The 22,863-nt window shown below is 37.0% G+C and overlaps 1 protein-coding gene across 6 annotated transcripts in view; it reads right to left on the bottom strand.

Moving 5' to 3' along the window:
• NRPC2 (nuclear RNA polymerase C2) overlaps positions 1-22,863 on the bottom strand; it is a 58,887-nt gene that overhangs the window by 15,338 nt on the left and 20,686 nt on the right. For all 6 annotated transcript variants that reach the window (XR_015176795.1, XM_086435987.1, XM_086435988.1 and 3 more), the window contains 14 exons: positions 22,678-22,737; positions 22,497-22,589; positions 14,656-14,757; positions 14,463-14,573; positions 14,207-14,323; positions 12,405-12,521; positions 12,223-12,303; positions 5,058-5,162; positions 4,896-4,976; positions 4,668-4,799; positions 4,528-4,572; positions 2,591-2,668; positions 2,385-2,524; positions 2,164-2,254 (listed from right to left, as the gene is read on the bottom strand). Coding sequence is in view for 5 of the 6 variants with exons in the window: in XM_086435987.1 (XP_086292113.1) it covers positions 2,164-2,254; positions 2,385-2,524; positions 2,591-2,668; positions 4,528-4,572; positions 4,668-4,799; positions 4,896-4,976; positions 5,058-5,162; positions 12,223-12,303; positions 12,405-12,521; positions 14,207-14,323; positions 14,463-14,573; positions 14,656-14,757; positions 22,497-22,589; positions 22,678-22,737 (1,353 nt within the window). In the remaining variant the exon portion in view is untranslated. The remainder of the gene's footprint in view (positions 1-2,163; positions 2,255-2,384; positions 2,525-2,590; positions 2,669-4,527; positions 4,573-4,667; positions 4,800-4,895; positions 4,977-5,057; positions 5,163-12,222; positions 12,304-12,404; positions 12,522-14,206; positions 14,324-14,462; positions 14,574-14,655; positions 14,758-22,496; positions 22,590-22,677; positions 22,738-22,863) is intronic.

Genomic DNA, 22,863 nt, shown 5'->3' with positions numbered 1-22,863 from the left:
AGAAACCTCCTTCAAGATAAGGCTTTAGATTCAATAGTGTTGCAAAGTGATGCATATTGCAGACTCGTAAACGTCTTTCTTACTCAGCATCAAAACACAAAAAACAACATAATAAACAAAATTCCAATCAAGGTGCCACACCGTTTGCTTTTTCCTATTGTCCCTTGATGACTGGTTAAATACTACAAAATTAGACGCGTTAACAGTTTAATTCATTGAGGTCTGTGACGTGTGGAGAAAACCCAAATCTCATTATCATATTCCACAATAGATGATTTTAACACATTTAAATTGATATTCCTTGATCAAGTATAAATGTCGTGCGATTGGGGGATTATTAGATTTCGACCGTTATTGTGAGGAGAGAGTAAGTGCGGTGCAAGGGAGTACTAAGTTGTTGGGTAGGGAAAGTAGTTGTTGCATTCAAGTTGTGACCTATTTTAGGAGACGGAGAGGTTGCAACTAAGTTTGAAACTAATAAATAGTATTGATACCATGCTAGGTCCTATTGATGGCATATTCTCTATTCTGTGAAGTGTAGACAAAAACTAAGAGCAATTCAATAACACCTAGTTCAAAATAAAAAGAAAAAGAAAAAGAAATCATTCTACTTATCATTATCTAAATAGATTTATTTATTTTATGAAACAATTTCTTTTCTGGTTGATCATTGTCAATAAAGAACCCCAAAATAAGGGGAAATGATGATCATAATGTCCGTTTATAAGATTTGACAATATAAAACGTAGAGCAAGAAAATCAAATGCATACACTATCTATAATTTAATCATTTGTTAGGGCATCACCTACTAGCATTCTTTTATTCTTTTCTATGCTTTCAGTTTTATTACTTAGTGGGAGTTTGGCTTTATTGATACTTTTGAAAAGACCAAAAGTATCTATTAGGGTATCACCTACTAGCATTCCTCTATTCTTTTCCATACTTTCAGTTTTATTACTTGGTGGGAGTTTGGCTTCATTGATACTTTTGAAAAGACCAAAAGTATCTATTAGGGCATGTAAATAATAAATCAATATTGCAACATATCTTGTGGATCTAGAAAATGGTAAGGGTTCAGCAAGGAAGAAGCAAAGGATAGATGAATGGTTTTAAAATCTAAATAATTTGAAGAAGAAGAAAAAAAGGATGAATTATATTGATTTTTTGGTAGCTGAATTGAAGTCCTAAGGTAATATAAAATGTAACAAAGTTTACCAATTCAGTTCTCAAATTAATTAGGGGGGAAAGGGATCATCCACTTCAATTTGCACATCCAAAACCTTCAATTTGCATATTCCTTCTAATTAGGGCTGTGATAAGCCTTTGGTGCCCATGACCAAACCATCCAATCAACTTTCCCTTAGTTTATCATCTATTGGAGGTGCACCTACATTTCTTGAATGGATTCATTTCTAATTTTATCTTTCCTAGTTTTTTCATCCATCCATCTCTGCTAGGGTCAATATATAAGCAGCATGATGTTCTTGATTGACCAAAATTCAGCTCCTTAAATCATAGCCAGTCTTACTACGCTCTTATAAAATTCTCCTTTGGTTTGATTGGGGATTCGTCAGCCGCATGGAACAGCACACATCCACTTTAACCATCCATTTTTAATTCTATGGACAATGTCCTCCTCAAATCAGTCCTTATTACTTGATTCTACCCCTGATTATTGAATCATTTGAGAGACCTACATTGGGGTCATCTATTCATCTCAAGCAATCCAATCATACATTGAAATGGCGGATATTATCACCAAAAATCAGGCCATTAAAGCATTACTAACAATATGAGAACCTGACCTAAATTGGTCTACTTGGATGGACCATTTTTTGATCCTTTTTTTTGTAAACTCAGTTATCCATGTGTTTTTTTTGTCAGGTAGAAAAAAGGTACTGTGGTTGGATTGTCCAACATTTTTTTTAAAGTAAAATTTCATTAATAAAGGCAGTTGAGATGAGCAACTTGAAACAAACAAAGACCAAACACTACCCCAGGGAATTGTCCAACATGATCTTCATATGGACCCAACAAAGAAAAGGGTGCAAATATATCCTACCTTACTAATGAAGGGAAACTGAAACGTTGATAAAATGTAAACTACATGTGCTCATCAGAATGCGAAAACATATTGAATCTGCATCAGCATATCTAATTACCTGCATCCTTTCTGCTTCCCTCCCAACCCTTTGGGGCCTGATTATTCTATCTGATGTATTATTGGCATACTTCTGATTAATAGCCGATAACCTGTTCATCCAAAAACAAATGAGTAGAAACAACTTAACCACAAAAACATAAACTGAAAAAAATTGGCAACAACAAATCTGCATTTACGACTGAAAAATAAAAATCAATTTAAGTGATAAGAGATCATTACTTTTTCATTACAATACAACGACCAAAACCACGATCAAGAGATGATTTATTCATTACTATTGCATCCTCAATGTCATAACCACTATAACTCATTACAGCAACTGTTGCATTCTGCCCTGCTCCAAGTTTATCGTATCCAACCTGAGAATAAAATGTTTAGTTTATATGACATGCTTGCATAACAATGAATTAGTAGAGAAAACTAACCAGTTCAATCGTTCTTGTTGTTAGTAGTGGCCTTTGAGGATACACTAACATGTAAATTAATGTGTCCATCCGATATAGCTGCAAACAATTAAGAGATCAGAATTTTATTGCATATATATATATATAAATATAATATTATGTGGATGCCAAGACAAAACAAAATAAATGAACAAGCATAAATGCCAAAGTTGCAATTATGTATATTTTTGGGTGGTTTGTTAGAAAGAAAAAAAAAAAAAAAAAACATAAAAGAACAAAAATACCCCAAATGATTAAAAAAATAAAGGAGCAAACAATTTGCAAGTAGTAAGGATGAGGTGCTATCAATCTTTTTACTTTTATTTTAGTTCTATATTTTGATCAATATGGAATGAAAATATCTTGATTGACGAAAACAACCACTTGAAGTGAGAAAAGTAAAAGCCATAGCATTGGTATTGTTCATACAATTACTAGGGACTTACTCCCATAGCAAGACACATTTAAATATTTAAAATCATGCATTTAAAAGGGGGAAAAATCAAAAGCAGCTAACTCATGACCTAGGTGTTGTTTGTAAGAAGACAGAGAGAAAGTATATAATCATATTAATTGAAAATTCTTGAGGTACTTGTAGGGTGGTATGGATTTCAGAAGCATGTGGCATTCGTGGATCATGAAATATATTTCAACAACAATTTTTTTCCATTTTGACAAATGGATCTTTGGCTGGTTCCTTTACGACCTCAAGGGGTGGAGACGAGGGGACCAATTGTTCCTCTTGAATGTTGTTGTAGAAACGTTGGGGAGGCTAACATTCAGGGTTGCTACGATCAGTAGTTTGTCTGGTTTTAAGTTTAGTGATAGGTTCCTGTGATTTTTCATATAAAATTTGTTGGATAATACTTAGATATTCTTGAATGCTTCTATTCACCACATTAGGTTCCTTAGAGGGTTGTTGTGTTGTTTTGAGGCAATATTTGGTCTATATCAATTTGATGAAGAATAAAATTTGAGGGGAGGTATCTTTCTGATCTGGATATTCAGGCAGAATCTTGGGGATGTGGAATAGGGTCCTTTCAGCTTCTTATCTTGGGCTGCCTCCAGGAACAACTTATAAGAGAGTCCATTTGGGATCCAGTTATAGAAAGAGTAGCCTCGTAGAAGTTGTGATTTATATGCAAAGGTGGGAAGATGAAATTAATAAGTAGTAGTCTTGCAAGCATTCCCTCTTACTTTTCTCTTTATTTTCGATCCCCAAGTCCATACAAATTCAAATAAACAAAATGTTTTACGACTTCTAGTGGACTAACAAGGATAGAGCTAGTAAATTCCACATAGTAAATTGGAAGAGCATTAGTAATCCCAAGAAGAATGGAGGACAAGGCATTAGGAAGCTTAGGGTAATGAATTCAACTTCTAGGCAAATGGTTATGGAAGTTTGGGATTGATCAACATATTTTGTAGCAAAGAGGCTATTCATGCAAATTATGGATCCACTAGTATGAGAGGGAAAGTGGTGTCAAGAATATCAGATGGGCGTGGTGTTTGCAATGTAGGCGAGGCTCAACAAAAGGTGCCTTAAAACAGATGATGCGAAGAAAGTTCTGTGAGGTGCACCGAGGCATGTGCGTTAGTCAAGGCGCTTTAAGCGCACACCTAATTGAATATATGTCATGCTTTTGTTTATGTTTATTGGGTGTAACATCATAAGAACATGTATCTTGCTACGTATTATCATCATAATATATAGAGATATTTTACAATTATTATGAGTTTAAATGAGTTTGTAAACAAGTTTATACACTTCAATCTCTATACTAACCAATTGCACACAAGGGACTACCTAACAATAATGATATAACAAAACCACAGTTGCTAATATAAAATGGCAATGGGAAAATGGTATCACAAATGAAATGAATAAACTTGAGTACAAGCAACAGGAGAACACTTGCCTGGTTATAAGCAATATTGCCCATAGCTTGTTTTCCCATTGCACACTAAAAGAGATGAAACAAATATATTTAGATCATGTGAATATATCCAGTATATTGAAACTTGTGAACTAAAATATTTAAAATAAGCTTGCACAGACCTGATATGTATTTCTAGGTGACTGATTATGGTGAGGGAATGGAATTAGTCCCGCACAAACACCTAAGATGGTGAATGGCTCGATTTCAATATGAGTTGTTTCTGGTTCAGCTTCACCTTCGTATAAGGCAATCTATTGACCCAAAGTCTTTGCAGTAAGAATAACTAGTTGTGGTGCATAACACAAACATGAGAAATATTATAATGATCTATACAGATACGAACATACCAAAGCATTATTCTGCTCATTAACATCAAGATACTCAAGCAATCCTTCGCGCAGAAAATCATTGAAAGTACGGACTCCATCCTTACAGAAAGCAAATATGAAATTGGCTCAGGGTAACTTGAATCAAGTCAAATATTTTACACAATAATAGAATACACAAACCCGTAATTCCTTCATGTGATGTTCCTTGATCCTAGATATGCCCTTGTCAGCAATAACAAGTGGACGACAAACACGACCTCCATCTGAAGCAATGTAAACACAGCACTGCCAGACATTTAATAATTGTTACGGTCAGGTGTCCCATCGATAGCTTAAACAATACAACATGACTAAACTTTAAGTCTTTAAGCACAAAAATACACATATTCCATCCACTGCCATGTTATAAGAAGTAACATCTTTAGAGATGAGAAGTCTCCCTCGAGCTACAAAGAGAGTATTACTAATTTGAATTTAATGAACCACATAATCATTCAAATATTTGCCCCTGTAGCCAAAATCATTAGTTATAAACACTCAAAAAAAACTACAGAAATCCAAGAAGCCAAACAATAACTTGTTAAAAGTAATTTCAAGGCTCGAGTTGTAACTAGTGTGAGACAGACTTTCCAATCTGTCAATTTGCACCAAGGATATGTAATAAGTCTCTACCCTTTTTCACTAGTTACGGATGGATTAACTGCCAATATTCAGGGAGGTCCCTCAGTGTATTCTATTGAAGATGATATAATATTGGTCGATGAAACTGTTGAGTGTTGTGTTATCTGCCACCACTCCCGGGTGTCAGGTGCTCATATATCGTGTCCCAGTTCAACCAGTGACCCTCTTATATTCATAGTTGCGCCTCTCCCCATCAGATCGGTCTTTAGGGGTAAATGGTTTGTCAACATGGTATCAAAGTGCTAGGTTCGTATAGGTCACGGGTTGGAATCTCCTCGAAGGAATTTCCCACCCTTATGGGTGAGGGTGTTATCGGCCTCCACTCCCAGGTGTCACATAATCATGTATCGTGCCCCAATTCAACCCAAGACCCTCTTATATTCATAGTTGTGCCTCACCCCATCAGATCGGTCTTTTGGGGTAAATGGTTTGTCAACAAAAACTAGTGTGTAATTCAAAATCATAACTATGGAAAGATACCTTAGGAATTACATGTTTTAAGATAAGTGCTACCAAAAGAATAGTCATTTCAACTTTATTTAGGACACTCCTAGGGATGAGACATTAATTAAGAATGACAAACAAGAAATGCTACAAAGAGAATACTTTCATTATTTAGGTTCAACTATCCATGAAACAAGATGTCAAATTTCAATGTCGAGATACATTTCAAACTCCCATGAGAGACAAAATTTGATACCTAATTTGGAAATAGTGCATCTTTAGGACAATGATGGAAATATTGAGATAAACGATAAAAACATCATGAAAACACACTTTTGAGCCATTGAACTATAACAAACAATTGGATGGAGTGGAAAAATAGCATGGCATTCCATTACATGTTGGCTTAGACATCAAAGGAGCAGATTTTCTAGTGTTGGGAGTTTCAGAGAGAGAGTTGAAAAAGAAGAAAGTTGGAGGAAAAGTGCCAACTGATTTCTCACCACTCACACACAATGAATTTCATATAACTACGAAAATACATAAGAAACAGAAAAATTACAACAGAGCCATTAACTACCCAAAATTCCCCAATAAAAGTATTCCTACATTCCCCCTAAAGATAGTGCATAAATATTACTCAAACCCAGCTTGCTAACAATGCCATAAAACTGAGAACTACTCAGACCCTTAATCAGAATCAAAGTCAGCCAATTGATATCCAATCGTCGCAAATGACGTGCAGATGTGTCCAGATTTCAACTTCTCTTTGATAAAGTGTCGGTCCACCTCAATGTGTTTGGTTCTATCGTATTGTATTGGATTATGAGTAATATTGATTGTCTTTCGTTAACATAGTATAAATGCATAGGATTTTGAAAAGTAAGGCCCAATTCTGCTAGAAGGATTTAATCCAAAGCAGTTCACACCCCATGAGCCAGAGACCTACACTCAGCTTCTATTCTGGATCTTGCAACCATAGGTTAATTTTTACTTCTCCAAGTGACATGATTTCCCCTCACAAATATGCAGAAAACACCTAAAATAGAGTACCTATCTGACATTTGACCCCCCCCCCCCCCAAAAAAAAAAAAAAAAAAAAAAAAAACTGCATCAGTGTGAGCTTCAACTTGCAAGCTATTATGACATGAATACACCTAAGGTGGATTTTAGGTACATAAGGATTTTGTATACAACCACTAAGTGTGCTGTGGTCGAGGCATCCATAAATTGACTTTTCCCACTTATTGCACATGCAATATCTAGTCTAGCCAAGGAAAGATATATAGAACTGCCAACAAGTATTTTCATATCTATCTACATTCATCAAAGACTTGCCACCAGCTTCACAAAGCTTATAATTAGGTTCAATGAGAGTGTTACAGGGTTTGCATACTATCATACCCGGATCATGAAGAAAGTCAAGAACATACTTATGTTGCGAAATGAAAATGTCTTTCGTAGACCTAACAACTTCAATCCCAAGAAAGTACCTCAATTGACCAAAATCCTTAATTTCAAACTTCTTTGCTATTTGTCCTTTCAATTTCCTTATCTCACCATGGTCATTCCCAATGACTACATTGCCGTCGACATAAACATTAAGTATTGTAACTTTCTTGTTGGAGTATTTGATGAAAGTAGCATGATCAACTTGACTTTGCTTGTGGCCATTCTTCACCATGGCACTATGAAATCTCTAAAACCACATTCTAGAAGATTATTTAAAGCCATATAATATCGTCTTAAGTTTGACATTTCTTTTAGCAGAAGATCACATCAAACCAATAGAAGGAATTTGTCACCAATCTTCATTGTGGTAATTTGTAGATTTGGAACCTCATTCTGAGAAGCCCATTCTCCTACCACCAGTTGGAGATGTGTGAGAAGACTAACTTCTGACATTGAAAAATACTGTAAAAACAAATAATAAACACTTGGTCACCATTAGCTTAGGCCTCACGAGGGCTGCAAACTTCCTCAAATGACACAAAAAAAAAACCCTAGGCTTTAGTACACCACAACAATCACCAACTAATTAGTTCATCAAGGAATAGTTTTTTTTACCAAAACATGGCAAAAAGGGGGGGGGGGGAGGTGGGGATTGAAAAAATGATCACCAATAATTCCGGGGGGGGGGGGGGGGGTGGTTGAAAAAATGATCACCAATAATTCTATAGTGATCCAGTTTCTTTCCGACCATTCCCATGAGGTCCAATAGGGAAAAACGACTAATCCTTGAGGACAAACTCAAAAAAAAAAAAAAAAAAAACCTTGTATAGATTTTGAGGTAAAAAACCATCAGATTTGGAAATTTTCAATCATAACTTCTTTGTTACAACTCCAAATGGCATGAAATTTGAACCCAAAAATCCCTAAAATCAAGAATTACCGAAAACCACATTCATCTCTGAGGTTGGATCAACGTAGTAACATCAACACGTATGGCTACCCATCATCTGCCGCAGCAAATGGAGCAGCACCCATTGGCTCCTATTTGGTTCTCAGATTGACTTTAAAACTCCCTTAGGTTCTGATGCTCTGATACCAAGTATATTTTCTAGGATTAGGATTTTGAAAAGGGAAGAGGAGAAGAAAAAGAAAAAAATTCAAGGGAGAGGTGTTCTATGATATCTTACCACCCCACCCACACAATAAATTTCATATAAGTGAGAAAAAAAATATAAGAAAGAGAGACTAATTGCAATAGAGCCATTTCGTACCTATAATACCCTTGCATTAGGGTTCCTACATGAGGGCTTCGCAACCATAAACAATTATAGCTATACATGACAATGATCATAACCATGTTATTTTCAATACAATAAGGGTCCCTATAACTACATAGAGCAATGTTTCCAACATTTGATAAGCTGCAACTTGCCACATAAAACCCAACTGCATTTCAAATCTTCATGCGGTTATTCTCCAGTCTGACCTTTTAGGAGCCTGTTTGCGATCCCACTCCAACAAGACATATCGTGAGTTACTTTTATTGTTAACTACAAAGTTCATTCATTTTTATCTAAAGATAAGCAGAGAGTAAAATAATACTACTTTTAGCTAATTAAGGATTATTCTATTTTTTTACCCTAAACGCATGTAGGAATCATAGTAGCATTTCGATGGGTTTTACAAGGTTGAGAAGTTGATTTCCCTTAAATTTCAAAATTTAGAGATTATTTCGAGAGTGATGAAATTACTGGTTACCGCAATTTTAATATTTGAGTAAATAAGTTTACATAAATTTTAGTGAAATAGATAGTGATTTGGCAGAAAATTTCTAGAAAAGAATGTAAATTAACCTATACATGTCAATCCTTGGGGAAAAGGGAAATACTTGCATGAAATTTTCAAGTGGAAATTTAATACCTTGTCCATAAAGATTGAGAAGTTGGTGAGGATGTGATACATATAATTAGTCGGGTGGTTAATGTGGATGAATTCTAATAGAGTATTTTGTGATCGATGTGTATGATCAAGCTAAAGGAAATTTTTTACAAAACATGACGTAGCGGAAGCGTGTGAATCAATAGATTCGATAGAACGTATTCAATGGAACACTCAAAATCAATTTGATAAACAAGCAATAGCTTGAAAGAAAATAAAGTATAAAGCTAAAAAAAATAATTAAAAGAGAAAGGATAATTGAATTGATTATTGATTTTCCGATTTGGAGCTCCTTATATAGATAACTCCATCATAACAACTTTTAATCCTACTAAAATACTAAAAATTAATATTCTTAACCAATCTATAACATAATACTAACTTTCTAATCCTATTAGAACTCAAATTGGAGACTTCTAAGTACTTCTAATTATAGTCTAAATAATAAAAACGAATTTAAAACAAATTAGAAACTAACAAAGAATTGTACTCCTAACATAACTATAAAATAAAAATCCTATTAGAAGTAGAAATAAAAATCCTACTAGAAACATAAATAGAAATCTAAATCTAATAGAATTAGAAAACTACTTAGAACTGTCGATGTCCTACATCAAAACAACAATAAGGTCAGTCAAGATTTATGAAGCTGAACGTGGGGATGTTAAGAAACAAGATGTGTAAATGAAATTAGTTTAGCAAACATGAAGTTGGAATGGATTAAGACTAGGAAAAAATAAAACCATAAATGAATTTATTCGAATGATATATGACTAACTTCAATAGAGATAAATAAAGGATCGTTTGAGACGGTTTAAGCATGTACAATGAAGACCAATAAAAGCAACAATACTAAGGAACGTTTTGGAGCAAGTAAATGACTCTAAAAGGATAGGAGAAAGACCAAAAATGACAAGGATGGAGGTAATAAGAAAATATTTGGAGATTCAAATCAAAAAAGAAAATATTTGGAGTGCAGGCTCTGCCTTACTTGATCTATGGTCACCTAAACCGATGATCAACCCTAGTAACCATAAGATCTCAGTGGGGTAATGCTATGCAACAATGAAATAAGAAAAGGATCCTTAGGTAGGGCAAGCACGAACATAACATAGTACATTGGCTCTCCTTTAGGAGTCTTCAGAAGATGGTATCTGGCCATTTTTGAGAAAAAAATTCCATCAATTTTTTTTTAATAATATAGCATAGTTTTGACCTAAGGAAACTAAACATGTTTTTTAAAGATAAAAAGAAAAGTCTCTTTAGTAGAAGATATTGGGCTTCTTCTTATAACACAATATATCCCACATCCCTTTGGGAAATGGACTAATCCTTATGATTGCACACCCTGACCTCACGGAAGTTTCCCAACGTGCAATAGGGTAAATCAGGAGGCCACCCAATTTCAAAAAGACATTGGACATAAGTGAACCCTACATTAGGGGTAATGGCCGTAAAGTGGAACGATTAAGGACAATGTTATCAAATAGCATATGCTATGCGCATATGTGAAATCACATGTGGCATATGGCATATTGCACAAAATATTTTTTTTATTTCAAATAAATAAATAAAAATAGTAAAAAAAATAAGAAAAAAGGTGGCAAAATGTTTTGAAAATCAGAAAAATATATGAAAATAAAAACAAACCTATAACAATATATTTGGATTTTGGATAGCACTCATTTTTCAAATTGAATAAAATTGATTACATTTAGTCATTTAGTAACAAGAATAAAAGAACTCAAGAAGTTAAATAGTCAATAATATATAAACTATTCATGATATGAAGGTGGCCTACTTTAATTATCAAGTTCTACTTCTACTTCTAGATAATTAAAGTGGATACTGCTTTAATAGTTTAATCATTGGATACTATGATCTTATGTTAAAATGCATTAACTCAATATTTTGAAAAAAAAAAAAAAAGAGAATATATGTGAGTGAAAGAATAAAAGAAATAGCTTAGAATAATGCATGAATAGAGGGTGGAAATAAGGTAAGTTGTTGGAGAAGATAGATTAAAAAAAACTTGAATTTAATGCTCCAATAGTCAAATCATTGACCTTGGAGTAATATGTCATCGCATATTACAATATGCGATCGCATACTTTTGTATGACATGGCATAATGAACCAAAAACCCTATATCGCATATGCCATGATGGCATATGCGATCGCATTTGACAACATTGATCAAGGATGAGGTTCAAATTCCCAAGTTCCTACCATGGGTGGCCTATCCATGAAATTCTTCAACTTTTGCAAGGTGATGGCATATGCGATCGCATTTGACAACATTGATCAAGGATGAGGTTCAAATTCCCAAGTTCCTACCATGGGTGGCCTATCCATGAAATTCTTCAACTTTTGCAAGGTGTTTGTACAAGGCATCATATTGGCCCTAGTGGAGTTAAGTTATGATCACAGATTGATTGATCCTATATTTACCTCCTAGTTGAGGATTTGCCATGCTTGGGAAAAATTTGATGGGGATGACTTAGAAATGAAGCTAGTGATGTTCAACATAGTGGTTTTGAGAAGAGATTACACAAATGAGTGGTAGCTCATCTGAATTTTTTTCAAACATATTTTGGTAGTTGACGATGGAATTTTTGGTAAACCTCATGCGTAGTCCCTGATCGATTGATACGAAAATCATTGTATGCATTTCAGCACAGTTGTACATATGATCACCTGGCAGCAATGCCGGGAGTCCATGAACTCTTTAACAAATTCAGTCAACTTAATCAACTTGGCCAGTATTGCAAGAAAAATGAACCACTAGAACTCCTGAAACAGTAAGTAAAATATCTGGCAAAGGCACTTACTTGTTTTTCATTTACAAACACGCTAACAAATTCCCCAATTTTGCCCGCTCTCCGCAACTTTCTCATTGCATAAGCAAAATACTGCAAAAAAAAAAAAAAAAAATACAAAATACAAACTCATAAAAAAAATGAACTTGAACATAGAAGTACATTTACTATCACTGCAGTAGGTCATAATATACCTTTGGCCGCCTATGCTTGCCAAGAATAAGCCCATTAAAAATGACCAGAAATGAATTTGATGTATGAAGCTCTTCTCCTGACAGAAGTTCCAAGTCTTCCACGCCCAAACTGTAACACTGACGCAAAAAATAATGACACATAACAGTGTATACAAAGAACACGTGGATTTATACAAATGTACTAGGAACACTATTTACTAACATTTTTAATGAAAAATTAAACATCAGAACCAACAAGAAGAAATTGTTGAATTGTAACACATGCCAAGCACCAACTTCATATATTAAAAGCAATGTAAATACATACATGAGAGATTGGGCAGACAACCACTTCGATATGTCAAGTGTTATACCTGCTGATATCAATCAAGAAAGCTTGAATGCAACTCTTCGGTGAATTAGTTCATGTTTTACGAGTATTTTTGGACCATTCCTGTAATGGTCTCTTAATTAACATTAAAACATGCAATGCCATCATGATTCACCAGGTGAACCGGATTCAATTCAATGATCAGTTTGGTCTTCTGTAAATTGCTTCGGACAGAATTTTTCAATGGTTGGTTAATCATGGGCCCAACCTTAAATTTTTCTCATCCATGTTCACTAGTCCACCACAAGCATTGCTAATAGCTTTCAGTGTGTCAGTGTCACCTCAATCCAAATGTGGACCACAAAGCTGTATATATTAATCCTCTGTAACACCTCCTTCCTACATTTTCTGATCAACAATTGAGTTCCACACATAGAAGTAGGTTTAATCTATCGAAAATTATCCTACCCCAATGGAGAATACAGTGAGACTGTCCTTCAGAAACGAAAGTGAGCAGTTAAAAAGCTAGTCCTAGCCTTCTAGCCCTGACATGATAAGGGGTTCTTCAATCATTAAATCCACTTCTAGAATCTCCCAACCAGAAATATCACAAACCCCTCTTTCCTGAAGACCAGCAGTGACAACCTTCACCTTCTGAACCCTACAGTTGCTCTAACAAAAGCTTCGTAGCTAGATCATTTCCTCTAATTTGTGACTTCCTTAGAAGAAGATCGATGGACAATGTTTGTGGTATCTTCCAAGATACTACACTGGTAAAGGTCTCGCCTGCAAATGGGTTGATTAGGTTTAGGATGAGCAAATGATGGTGGTGGTAGTAGTGCTGGATGATCTTCAACAACTGCTCCATACAGTTCACCTATGATACACACGTTTCTGGGTGTCTCTCTTTGTCGCAACATTTTGGCGTGTATCAGGGTGACTACTTAATAATTGTAAAAGGAATAACATGTGGGTGGTTCCAAACATTATCCGTTTTGAATTATTACAGGTTTGAACAATATAAGTATACTGATTCTTACTAGTTGAAGAAAAGTATCCCTAAGCTTGCACTATTTTCTCTGTACACAAGGAAGACCTTCTACGGCTATGCCAATGATGCATTACTCAGAAGTGCCTAGTCTGAATTGAAACATAATGCAGTTTATGGATAGTCAAGCTTATCAAAACTAAAGAAACTTACGGGAAAAAAGTCTAAAGTTTGTTAGTTATAAAAGGGGAGATTTTAACAAATGATGATTAATAGTTCATTTAATGCTACCTATGTATCTTGATTGATAAGCATTTATAGAAATGAAATTATCACAATCAGAGTTTCTTCAAAATATAGTTCCACCAGTAATTGAACACTTAATAAATAAGCAGTATGGCTAAAAAAATATGCAGAGCCTTTTGCAAAATGTAAGAGAAGGCTTCTAATTCCTATGGACAGATAAAATGGTAGTCAAAATCTTTCAGGTAAATGAAAACAAACCAGAGAAATTAATGGAGCCTCATCTTCATCAGTAGTAACATGAGTCATCAGCGCCAAGTTTTTCACCAATCCACAAGCTTCACCTTCAGGAGTATCACAGGGGCAAAGCATGCCCCACTGTGCCAAAAATGAAAAACAAACAGTAGAAACATGTCAAAAGATAAATGACTATGGAAGGGCCTAACAAACAAAAAAGGATTTTGTGAGTAATCCAAAACTACAAAAATAGACAGGCAATAAGAGGTAGCACCCTTACCTGGCTCGGTTGCAATGCCCTTGGTCCACTTACTTTCCTAGATTTCTCAAATTGTGGTGAGATTTTTGTCATGTGGCCCAACGTTGCAATGAAAGATAGCCTAGCTAGCACCTGCACAGGCAGAACTCTTACTTGAGCAATGCAGTCAAGGTGAAGCTATATTAAAGAAAATCGAAGAACTACAAAAAACAACCTGGGTCATTCCTTTTCTGTGCATCTTGAACCGTTTGAGATCCCAATTACCGGTAGATATGGCCCTCTCTAGGCCATGTGTGATGATATCTCTCATTAAATACTACGTAAAATCAACAGAATAGGAAATTAGTTTTAGATCAATGTACATTTTACAAGCATTCAGGTGATTCTGATGCAAGTGAGATCGATATCACTCCATCCCACTTTCATTTGCAATTTAGAAACCCAAAAAATGCATAACTTAACTAGAGAATGGTAAGAAATTTATGTAAAAATTTTACTTATCTCCATGAAAATTAACATCAATATTGAGTCGACGAACCAACAATGTATTTGATTTAAACATAGTGTGGTTATTTCAATGATCACCAGCACAAAAATCATTTGAGTTCCGGGATGTAATGCTTCAATCGAAATTAGAATGGTCAGTTTCAATCCAAATCATTAAACTCGATTATAAATTGAAACAATTGGTTTGATTTAAACATATTGTGGTTATTTCAATGATCCCCAGCACAAAAATCATTTGAGTTCCGGGTTGTAATGTTTCAATCGAAATTAGAACAGTCAGTTTCAATCCAAATCATTAAACTCAATTATAAATTGAAACAATTGGTTGGATAGCAAGTTTTGATGATTAAATAAATTTTAATCTTTTTAAAAATAAAAGTTTATCAATTTAAAAATTAGCACATATTATAAATTATTTGCATATTGTACTCGTAGAATATAGGCAATTTACTTTTGTCGTTAACATAATGATGATTGACAACACGTACTCTTTATATCTATATATATGGGGAGTGTTAGGCACACAATCTTAGGGGGACAACATTGGGAGACAATATTTGTTATATATGGCTTAAAAGTTTCAGATTGGGAAGATTTTTTGTGAGGATGATCTCTATGGTGAGGAGATCATCCTCACAAAAATCAACCCAATCTGAAACTTCTAACTCCATCAAAAGTGGTTTACAAATTAACGGTAAAAATTGACGATTCACAATTCTAAACCACTTTTGATTTAGAAGTTCCAGATTGGGCTGATTTTTTGTGAGGATGATATCCTCACCATAGAGATCATTGTCACAAAAAATCTGCCCAATCCAAAACTTTTAAGCCATATAGGACAAATTTTGTCTCCCAACGTTGTCTCCTTAAGATTGTCTGCCAAACACCACCCTATATATATATATAACGAGAGAGAGAGAAGGGGGAGTTGAACCCGAGATGTAGGTCACAAATACCCATCAACCGTGTTACGCATACCAACTGTAACATTGCATATGAAATCTTGTCACCAGGGTACATTCTAACTTAACCGTCATGGATTCGCGATAGTAGAAATTTCACAGCAGAGGGACTATGCCACCATGACTAGCGCAAGCTTAAAATTTGGAATGTTTCGGCCAAGACATTCTACTTTTGACAAAACCAAAGTGAGTCATTGATCCCAAAACATTCAATATTTCGGTTTGTAGTCACGGATTTTCTACTAACCAAAAAAAGAAATGCCTTAAGATGAGATTTTAAACCTTCCTCCTACTTGCCAAAATTGGGTCATCACCCAAGTATTGAATATTGGAAATAATTTAGTTTGTTTCTATAGTTGCTTTCTAGTCTTAATTACTTAGTAGTAATAGTCGTTTATGTAGTTCTTATTTTCTAAGGACTTTTCTGTAATTTGACTTTGGAAATTAATATAAATTCTTGCCAAGCTCTCACAAAGAGACTTGACACGATTATTCTCAAATTCTTCTTGGTATCAGAGCCAAGGAATTTTCTTCTTCCTCACTTTCTTCTCTCTATTCGCTAAAACCTAACCTAGAGTCAATCTCATTCGACCTTCTCCCCTTCGAGGGTCTTTCAATTTTTTATTTTTCGTTTTATCACATGCTGCTATGTTAGGGTTTGTCTTTTCGTAGCAGAATTTTTTTTCTCTTTGGTGTGCAATAGCAACTAAGCTACATGAGTGGCTGTATTTGGTGTTATAGTCATCGTCAGTGAATCTTGCAGTAACCTCGAACAAGCCGAAAGAATTTTTTTTTGTTTTTTGGTCATGGTGACTCTGCGACAGATCTAGGAGCTTCGTGGTTGATCCTACGACAACCTAGCACCTTCATTTTTGGTTCTGCGACAGCCTAGCACCTTCGTTTTTGTTCTACGACAGCTTTACAGCCCTAATACCTTGGTTTTTGGCTCTGCGATAGTTGCTGCTGCGTCGTTTCTGTTCTACGATGGTTGCTGCTGTGTTGTTTTTGTTCTACGAGAGTCATAGCTTCCTCTGCTTAAGTCTGCGATAGCCCTAAGAGCTTCGTTTTGGATCTACGACGTCCCTAACATCTTCGATTTGACTCTACGACAGTTACAGCAGCTTCGTCTTGGTCCTTCGACAGCCCTACAGCCCTAATCACTCTATTTTGGTTCTGTGATACAGGTCTGTTGGACCTTGTGGAGGAGTACGACAGTGGTGATTGCTTTGGTTTGGTCTTGTGACAGCATAAGAGCATCTAGATTAATAGGCGACAGCAATGGGTGCTTCGTTTTTGGTCCTCGAGTAAATCTGTTGGACCTTGTGATCACACAGCAGGTTGTACTAGTGTTCCACAGTAATTTGGACTCTGCCTTGCTATTTGGGCTGCTCTGATTTATTGTGTGAGTTACCGACAGCAGTAGAACTGTTATCTGTGCTTTGCGATTGCACTTAGGGTACCAATTTCTTCTTCAGATCTCCCTTCAAACCAAATCATGTCTTTAGAACACGGAAGTACACCTTCCGCATTAGGACTTGGGTCTACCTCCTCCGCTCAACGGATTACCACTGTTCTTCTTGATGGTCGGAATTTTCAGTCTTGGTCTCGATCTGTGCGTCTCTTTCTTGGTAGCAGGGGGAAATCTGGTTGGCTCTCTGGGACTGTTACTAAACCACCTCTTATTGATCCTAAATTTGAATCATGGGAGATCGACAATTGCACTATCCTTGGGTGGTTGTTTAACTCCATGGAGCAACGAATTTATACCATGTTCATGTACCATGAGACAGTTTCATCTTTATGGTCAGCGCTTACTCGGACATACGCACATTCTAGGAATGACTCGAGAATTTATGAACTTTATCGCGACATTGCCCAGGCTACCCAAGGGAATCAGAGTGTCGCTGATTACTTTGGATACCTTCAGTCACGTTGGGAAGAACTTTCTCACTATGAGTCTATGGCTGAATTGTCTTCAGAAGCAGCTGATTATGTTGTCAAGCGGATTGCTCGACATCAAACCTACCAGTTTCTTATGGGTCTACGTCCAGAATTTGAGGCACTTCGCACACAGATCCTCAACACTACTCCTTTACCTTCTTTATTTGAGATATTCGCGACCATTGACAGTGATGAGCGTCGTCGTCGTATTCCTCCTCCTCAAACTCAGGTCCCTGGCATTATTTCTGCTCCAGCCACAGATCAGATGGCCCTAGCTGCCAACTCGAGTTTCTCCGATCACCGTACCCTTGGATCAGGGAATCGTGGCCGTAGTAGTCGTGGTCGTGGTAAAGGGAATGGCCTTACTTGCAGTCATTGTGGGAAGCCTGGTCATGAGAAGACTCGCTGCTTTCAGCTCTATCATCATCTGATACCACGATCTTCCTCCACTTCATCATTGGGACAGACTACTCCTCGTGCGGCTACAGTAGAATCCTCATCTACTGATCCGTCTTCAATTGGCAAGATTGACTTGCAACAATTACAGACTCAGATTGCCACCATTGTCCGGGATCAGCTTCAAGCTCACACTAAACCCTCTTTGACTGCGGCCTCAGGTATTACTCCTCCAGGTACATCCTCTGCATTCAATGTCACTCAGTCTAGCTCTACTCCTCTGACATGGGTTATTGATTCTGGTGCCTCTGATCACATGACCGGTGAGTCTAGTCACTTTACCTCTACTTTTTCTACCACCCATAAGGAAATTCGCCTTGCTGACGGATCTCTTACACCTATCCACAGCAAGGGTATCGTTCCTTTATCCTCTGGGATTTCTCTAGATTCTGTGCTTCATGTCCCTCATCTATCTCTTAATCTTTTGTCTGTTAGCAGTATTACTAAATCTCATAATTGCTCAGTTACCTTTTTTCCTACTCATTGCATTTTTCAGGACCTGACTTCGAAGAGGATTTTTGGCAAGGGGTATGAGAGGGATGGGCTGTACGTGTTTGGATCTCCGCCTACTGCTGCTCTGACTTCTTCCGTGCTACCATCATCTGGCAGCCACATTTTTACGTCCCAGACTCTAGATTTATGGCATGCTCGCTTAGGACATGCTAATTTTCAACATTTGTGTTCTTTATTTCCTGTTTTAAAAACTGCTTGTAGTGGACATAAATTTCAATGCTCTGTGTGTGAACTTTCTAAACACACACGTACTTCTTATATTCCTCGTATGCATCGATTTAATGCCATATTTGATTTAGTTCATTCTGATGTGTGGGGGCCTTCCCCTGTTACTGCCTTTAATGGTCATCGTTATTATGTTACATTTATCGATGACTACTCTCGTTGCACTTGGGTTTATCTGATGCGTTCACGTTCTGAGGTACTCCCAATTTTTGTTAATTTTTTTAAAATGATTCAGACTCAGTATAATATCACTGTTAAATCACTTCGGTCTGATAATGGGGGAGAATATATTTTTGATGGTATTCGCTCCCATCTTCATGCGAATGGTATGCTTCACCAGTTGACTTGTCCTTATACACCTGAACAGAATGGGGTGGCGGAACGCAAGAACCGCCACCTCATGAACAGTGTCCGCTGCCTTCTTCGCGGAATGAATGTTCTAAAGTTTTTTGGAATATGGCAGTCGCACTTTAGAGGGGCAGTGCCCCTTCATGTCCTTCAACCTGATAGCATTCTCTTCCCTATTACACCTCGTGTATTTGGGTGCACGTGTTTCGTTCAGGACAAGACCCCTAATCGTACGAAATTGGATGACAAAGCCATTCGATGCATTTTTTTGGGTTACTCCTCTATGTCCAAGGGGTATCGGTGTTATGATCCAGCTTCTCACCGTGTCATCCACACTCTTGATGTGACCTTCTTTGAAAATGTTCCATACTATCATGCTCCATCTACTTTGCAGGATTCTCCCACTTTGCAGGACTCTTCTCCTATTGTGCTACCTTCTCCAGTTTTTCCTCCGTCTCCGCCGCTGCTTCAAGTCTACACTCGTCGCACTCACCCCTCTCCACCCTTGCCAACCTCCTCCTTGGATTCAGGTATATCCTCTTCTACCTCCACACCTATACCTGTTCCTATTCCGTTTATTTCTGACTCTCATTTACCTATTGCCCTTCGCAAAGGTAAGCGGGGGTGTGTTACTGATCATCCTATTGCCCAGTTTGTTTCCTATCAGGGTCTTTCTTCCTCTTATCAGGCCTACCTTGCGACAACTGGTTTTATTCGCGTCCCTCGGTCTGTCTCAGAGGCCTTAAGAGACCCTCAGTGGAAAAAAGCTATGATTGCTGAAATGAATGCTTTGCAAACCAATAATACCTGGGAACTTGTTTCTCTTCCGTCTGGGGTGCGGACTGTTGGTTGTAAATGGGTCTTCACAGTGAAATATCTCGCAGATGGTACTGTTGATCGGTATAAGGCACGACTAGTTGCTAAGGGATTTACTCAGACCCCAGGAAAAGATTTTGGTGCTACGTTCGCTCCCGTCGCCAAACTCTCCACTGTTCGCCTTCTTATCTCCCTCGCTGCGTGTAACTCCTGGCCACTTCACCAACTTGATGTGAAGAATGCCTTTCTGAATGGTGATTTGACTGAGGTTATTTATATGGACCCTCCTCCCGGTTTTCGTCTTCAGGGGGAGTATTCTGGGAAAGTATGCCGTCTTCTTAAGTCCTTATATGGCCTAAAGCAGTCCCCGCGAGCCTGGTTTCAGCGTTTTTCTGATGTTATTCTTTCTATGGAGTTTTCTAGATGTCACTCAGATCATACTTGCTTTATTCGTCGAGGAGTGGATGGTGGTTGCACCATTGTTTTGGTGTATGTGGATGATATCATTGTGACTGGAGATGATGCACAGTGGATTGACAAGGTTAAAACACTATTAGGTCGTGTGTTTGAGGTTAAAGACTTAGGTCCACTCAAGTACTTATTGGGGATAGAAGTGGCTCGCTCTCGTCGTGGTATATCACTATCTCAGCGTAAATACACATTGGATCTTCTTCAGGACACTGGGATGCTTGGTTGTCGTCCTGCTTCCTCTCCTATGGATCAGAATCATCGTCTTCAAGTTGATTCTGGTGATCTTTTATCAGACCCTTCTTCTTATCAGAGACTTGTAGGCCGTCTGATTTATCTAACTAACACTAGACCAAACTTGTCCTTTGCGGTCAGTGTGGTTAGTCAATTCATGCATACTCCATCTCATCTTGATGCAGTTTATCGTATTCTTCGCTACTTGAAGTCACGTCCTGGTCTTGGACTTTTCTACTCTTCCACTGCTCAGCCTCATTTGTCTTGTTTTACAGATGCTGATTATGCTGGCTCTCTTACAGATAGGAGATCTACTTCTGGTTTTTGTACCTTTTATGGTAATAATCTTATCTCGTGGAAAAGTAAGAAACAGAATGTGGTATCTCGTTCTTCTGCTGAAGCTGAGTATCGTGCTATGGCCCTCGGTACATGTGAAATAATTTGGCTCCGATCGTTGTTGACAGAGTTGGGTTTTCCTGTTTCTGGCTCTTCTACTCTGCTCTGTGATAACAAGTCTGCTATTATGCTTGCTTCTGACTCCGTTCTTCATGAAAGAACTAAGCATATTGAGGTTGATATTCACTTTCTCAGGGAGAAAATTCGATCTGGTGACCTTCAAACAGTCTTCGTTCCTTCCTCAGAACAACTTGCCGATATGCTTACAAAGTCTGTGGGTCCGTCTATCACTAATTCTCACCTTATCAAGCTGGGTTTAGTTGATATATTCTCCCCAGCTTGAGGGGGAGTATTGGAAATAATTTAGTTTGTTTCTATAGTTGCTTTCTAGTCTTAATTACTTAGTAGTAATAGTCGTTTATGTAGTTCTTATTTTCTAAGGACTTTTCTGTAATTTGACTTTGGTAATTAATATAAATTCTTGCCAAGCTCTCACAAAGAGTTGACACGATTATTCTCAAATTCTTCTTTGAACACAAATAACATCACATAGCACACATGAGGATGGGCAACTCAATCTAGGAGCATCAAGCTTCTCAAAATAGGGTACACTCAATCCACTACCCGATGCATACCCTACTATTAGGAAAACCTACGATGCTCCTCTTCAAGATCACCATAAGGTGACCATGGGGAAATTTGGGGAACACCCCTTCTTAAAAAGGATATTAAGCATTCCCCCCTCATGAAAAGGAAATATTGAAAGTTGAGGCCAGTCATATTTGGCCTTTTCTCTACACGCACAACTTTCGATTCATGAACCAATTGTTGCTGCTGAGCTTCCCAACATGCCCATTCATTAATTTCACCTATTATGCCATGTGCACCCCACCATGCAACTCATGTGGGAACCACAACCAAGTACACTTTTCTTGACCATTCAAGTGAAATTTTTTTTTTCTTGGATTGATTAGTCCACATCCCATTGGGATGTTGGATACCCTATGTTATCATATTGAAAAAAAAAAAATTGTTTCTTGGATTCTCCTCGATAAACAAATAGCGTATATGCACATCCTTTATTAGCTGATTTCAAAGTTTGGAGATCTCTATAAGACAGACAAAAATACAACGAATGATATAAGTTTCTATCCATAACAGTTTGATTTAATAAGTTTCAAGAACTCACATGAGCAATATCAAGCCGACTAGATCGACTAGGTTTCGCTAGGGCCAGATCTGTATTCTTCTTGATCTCACTGTTCATTGTCTTAAACAAATCCTACAAATATATTCTAGTGAGAAAGATAAACTAAATAAAAACGATGCAGAATTGCACAAGTTAGGATCATATATACGCATAACAATACCTCAAAAAGCAAAGATATCAATTGGCCCGATAGCTCCAACCGCTTGTTCCCCACATAATCCTGTAATACAAATTACTATAAAGCATTTCTTTTAATTTTGATCATGTGCTAAGACCAATAATAATATGACAGAAAATGTGAGTTGACTTTCACTAGCTCATTTGTAAACATTTGACTAATACAGCT

Source organism: Akebia trifoliata, chromosome 3 (genome assembly GCF_017979445.1).
Source record: "Akebia trifoliata isolate Shusen 1 chromosome 3, ASM1797944v1, whole genome shotgun sequence".
NCBI lineage: Eukaryota > Viridiplantae > Streptophyta > Magnoliopsida > Ranunculales > Lardizabalaceae > Akebia > Akebia trifoliata.
The sequence above is the reverse complement of the archived record's forward strand: the minus strand, read 5'-3'. Positions and strand labels throughout refer to the sequence as shown.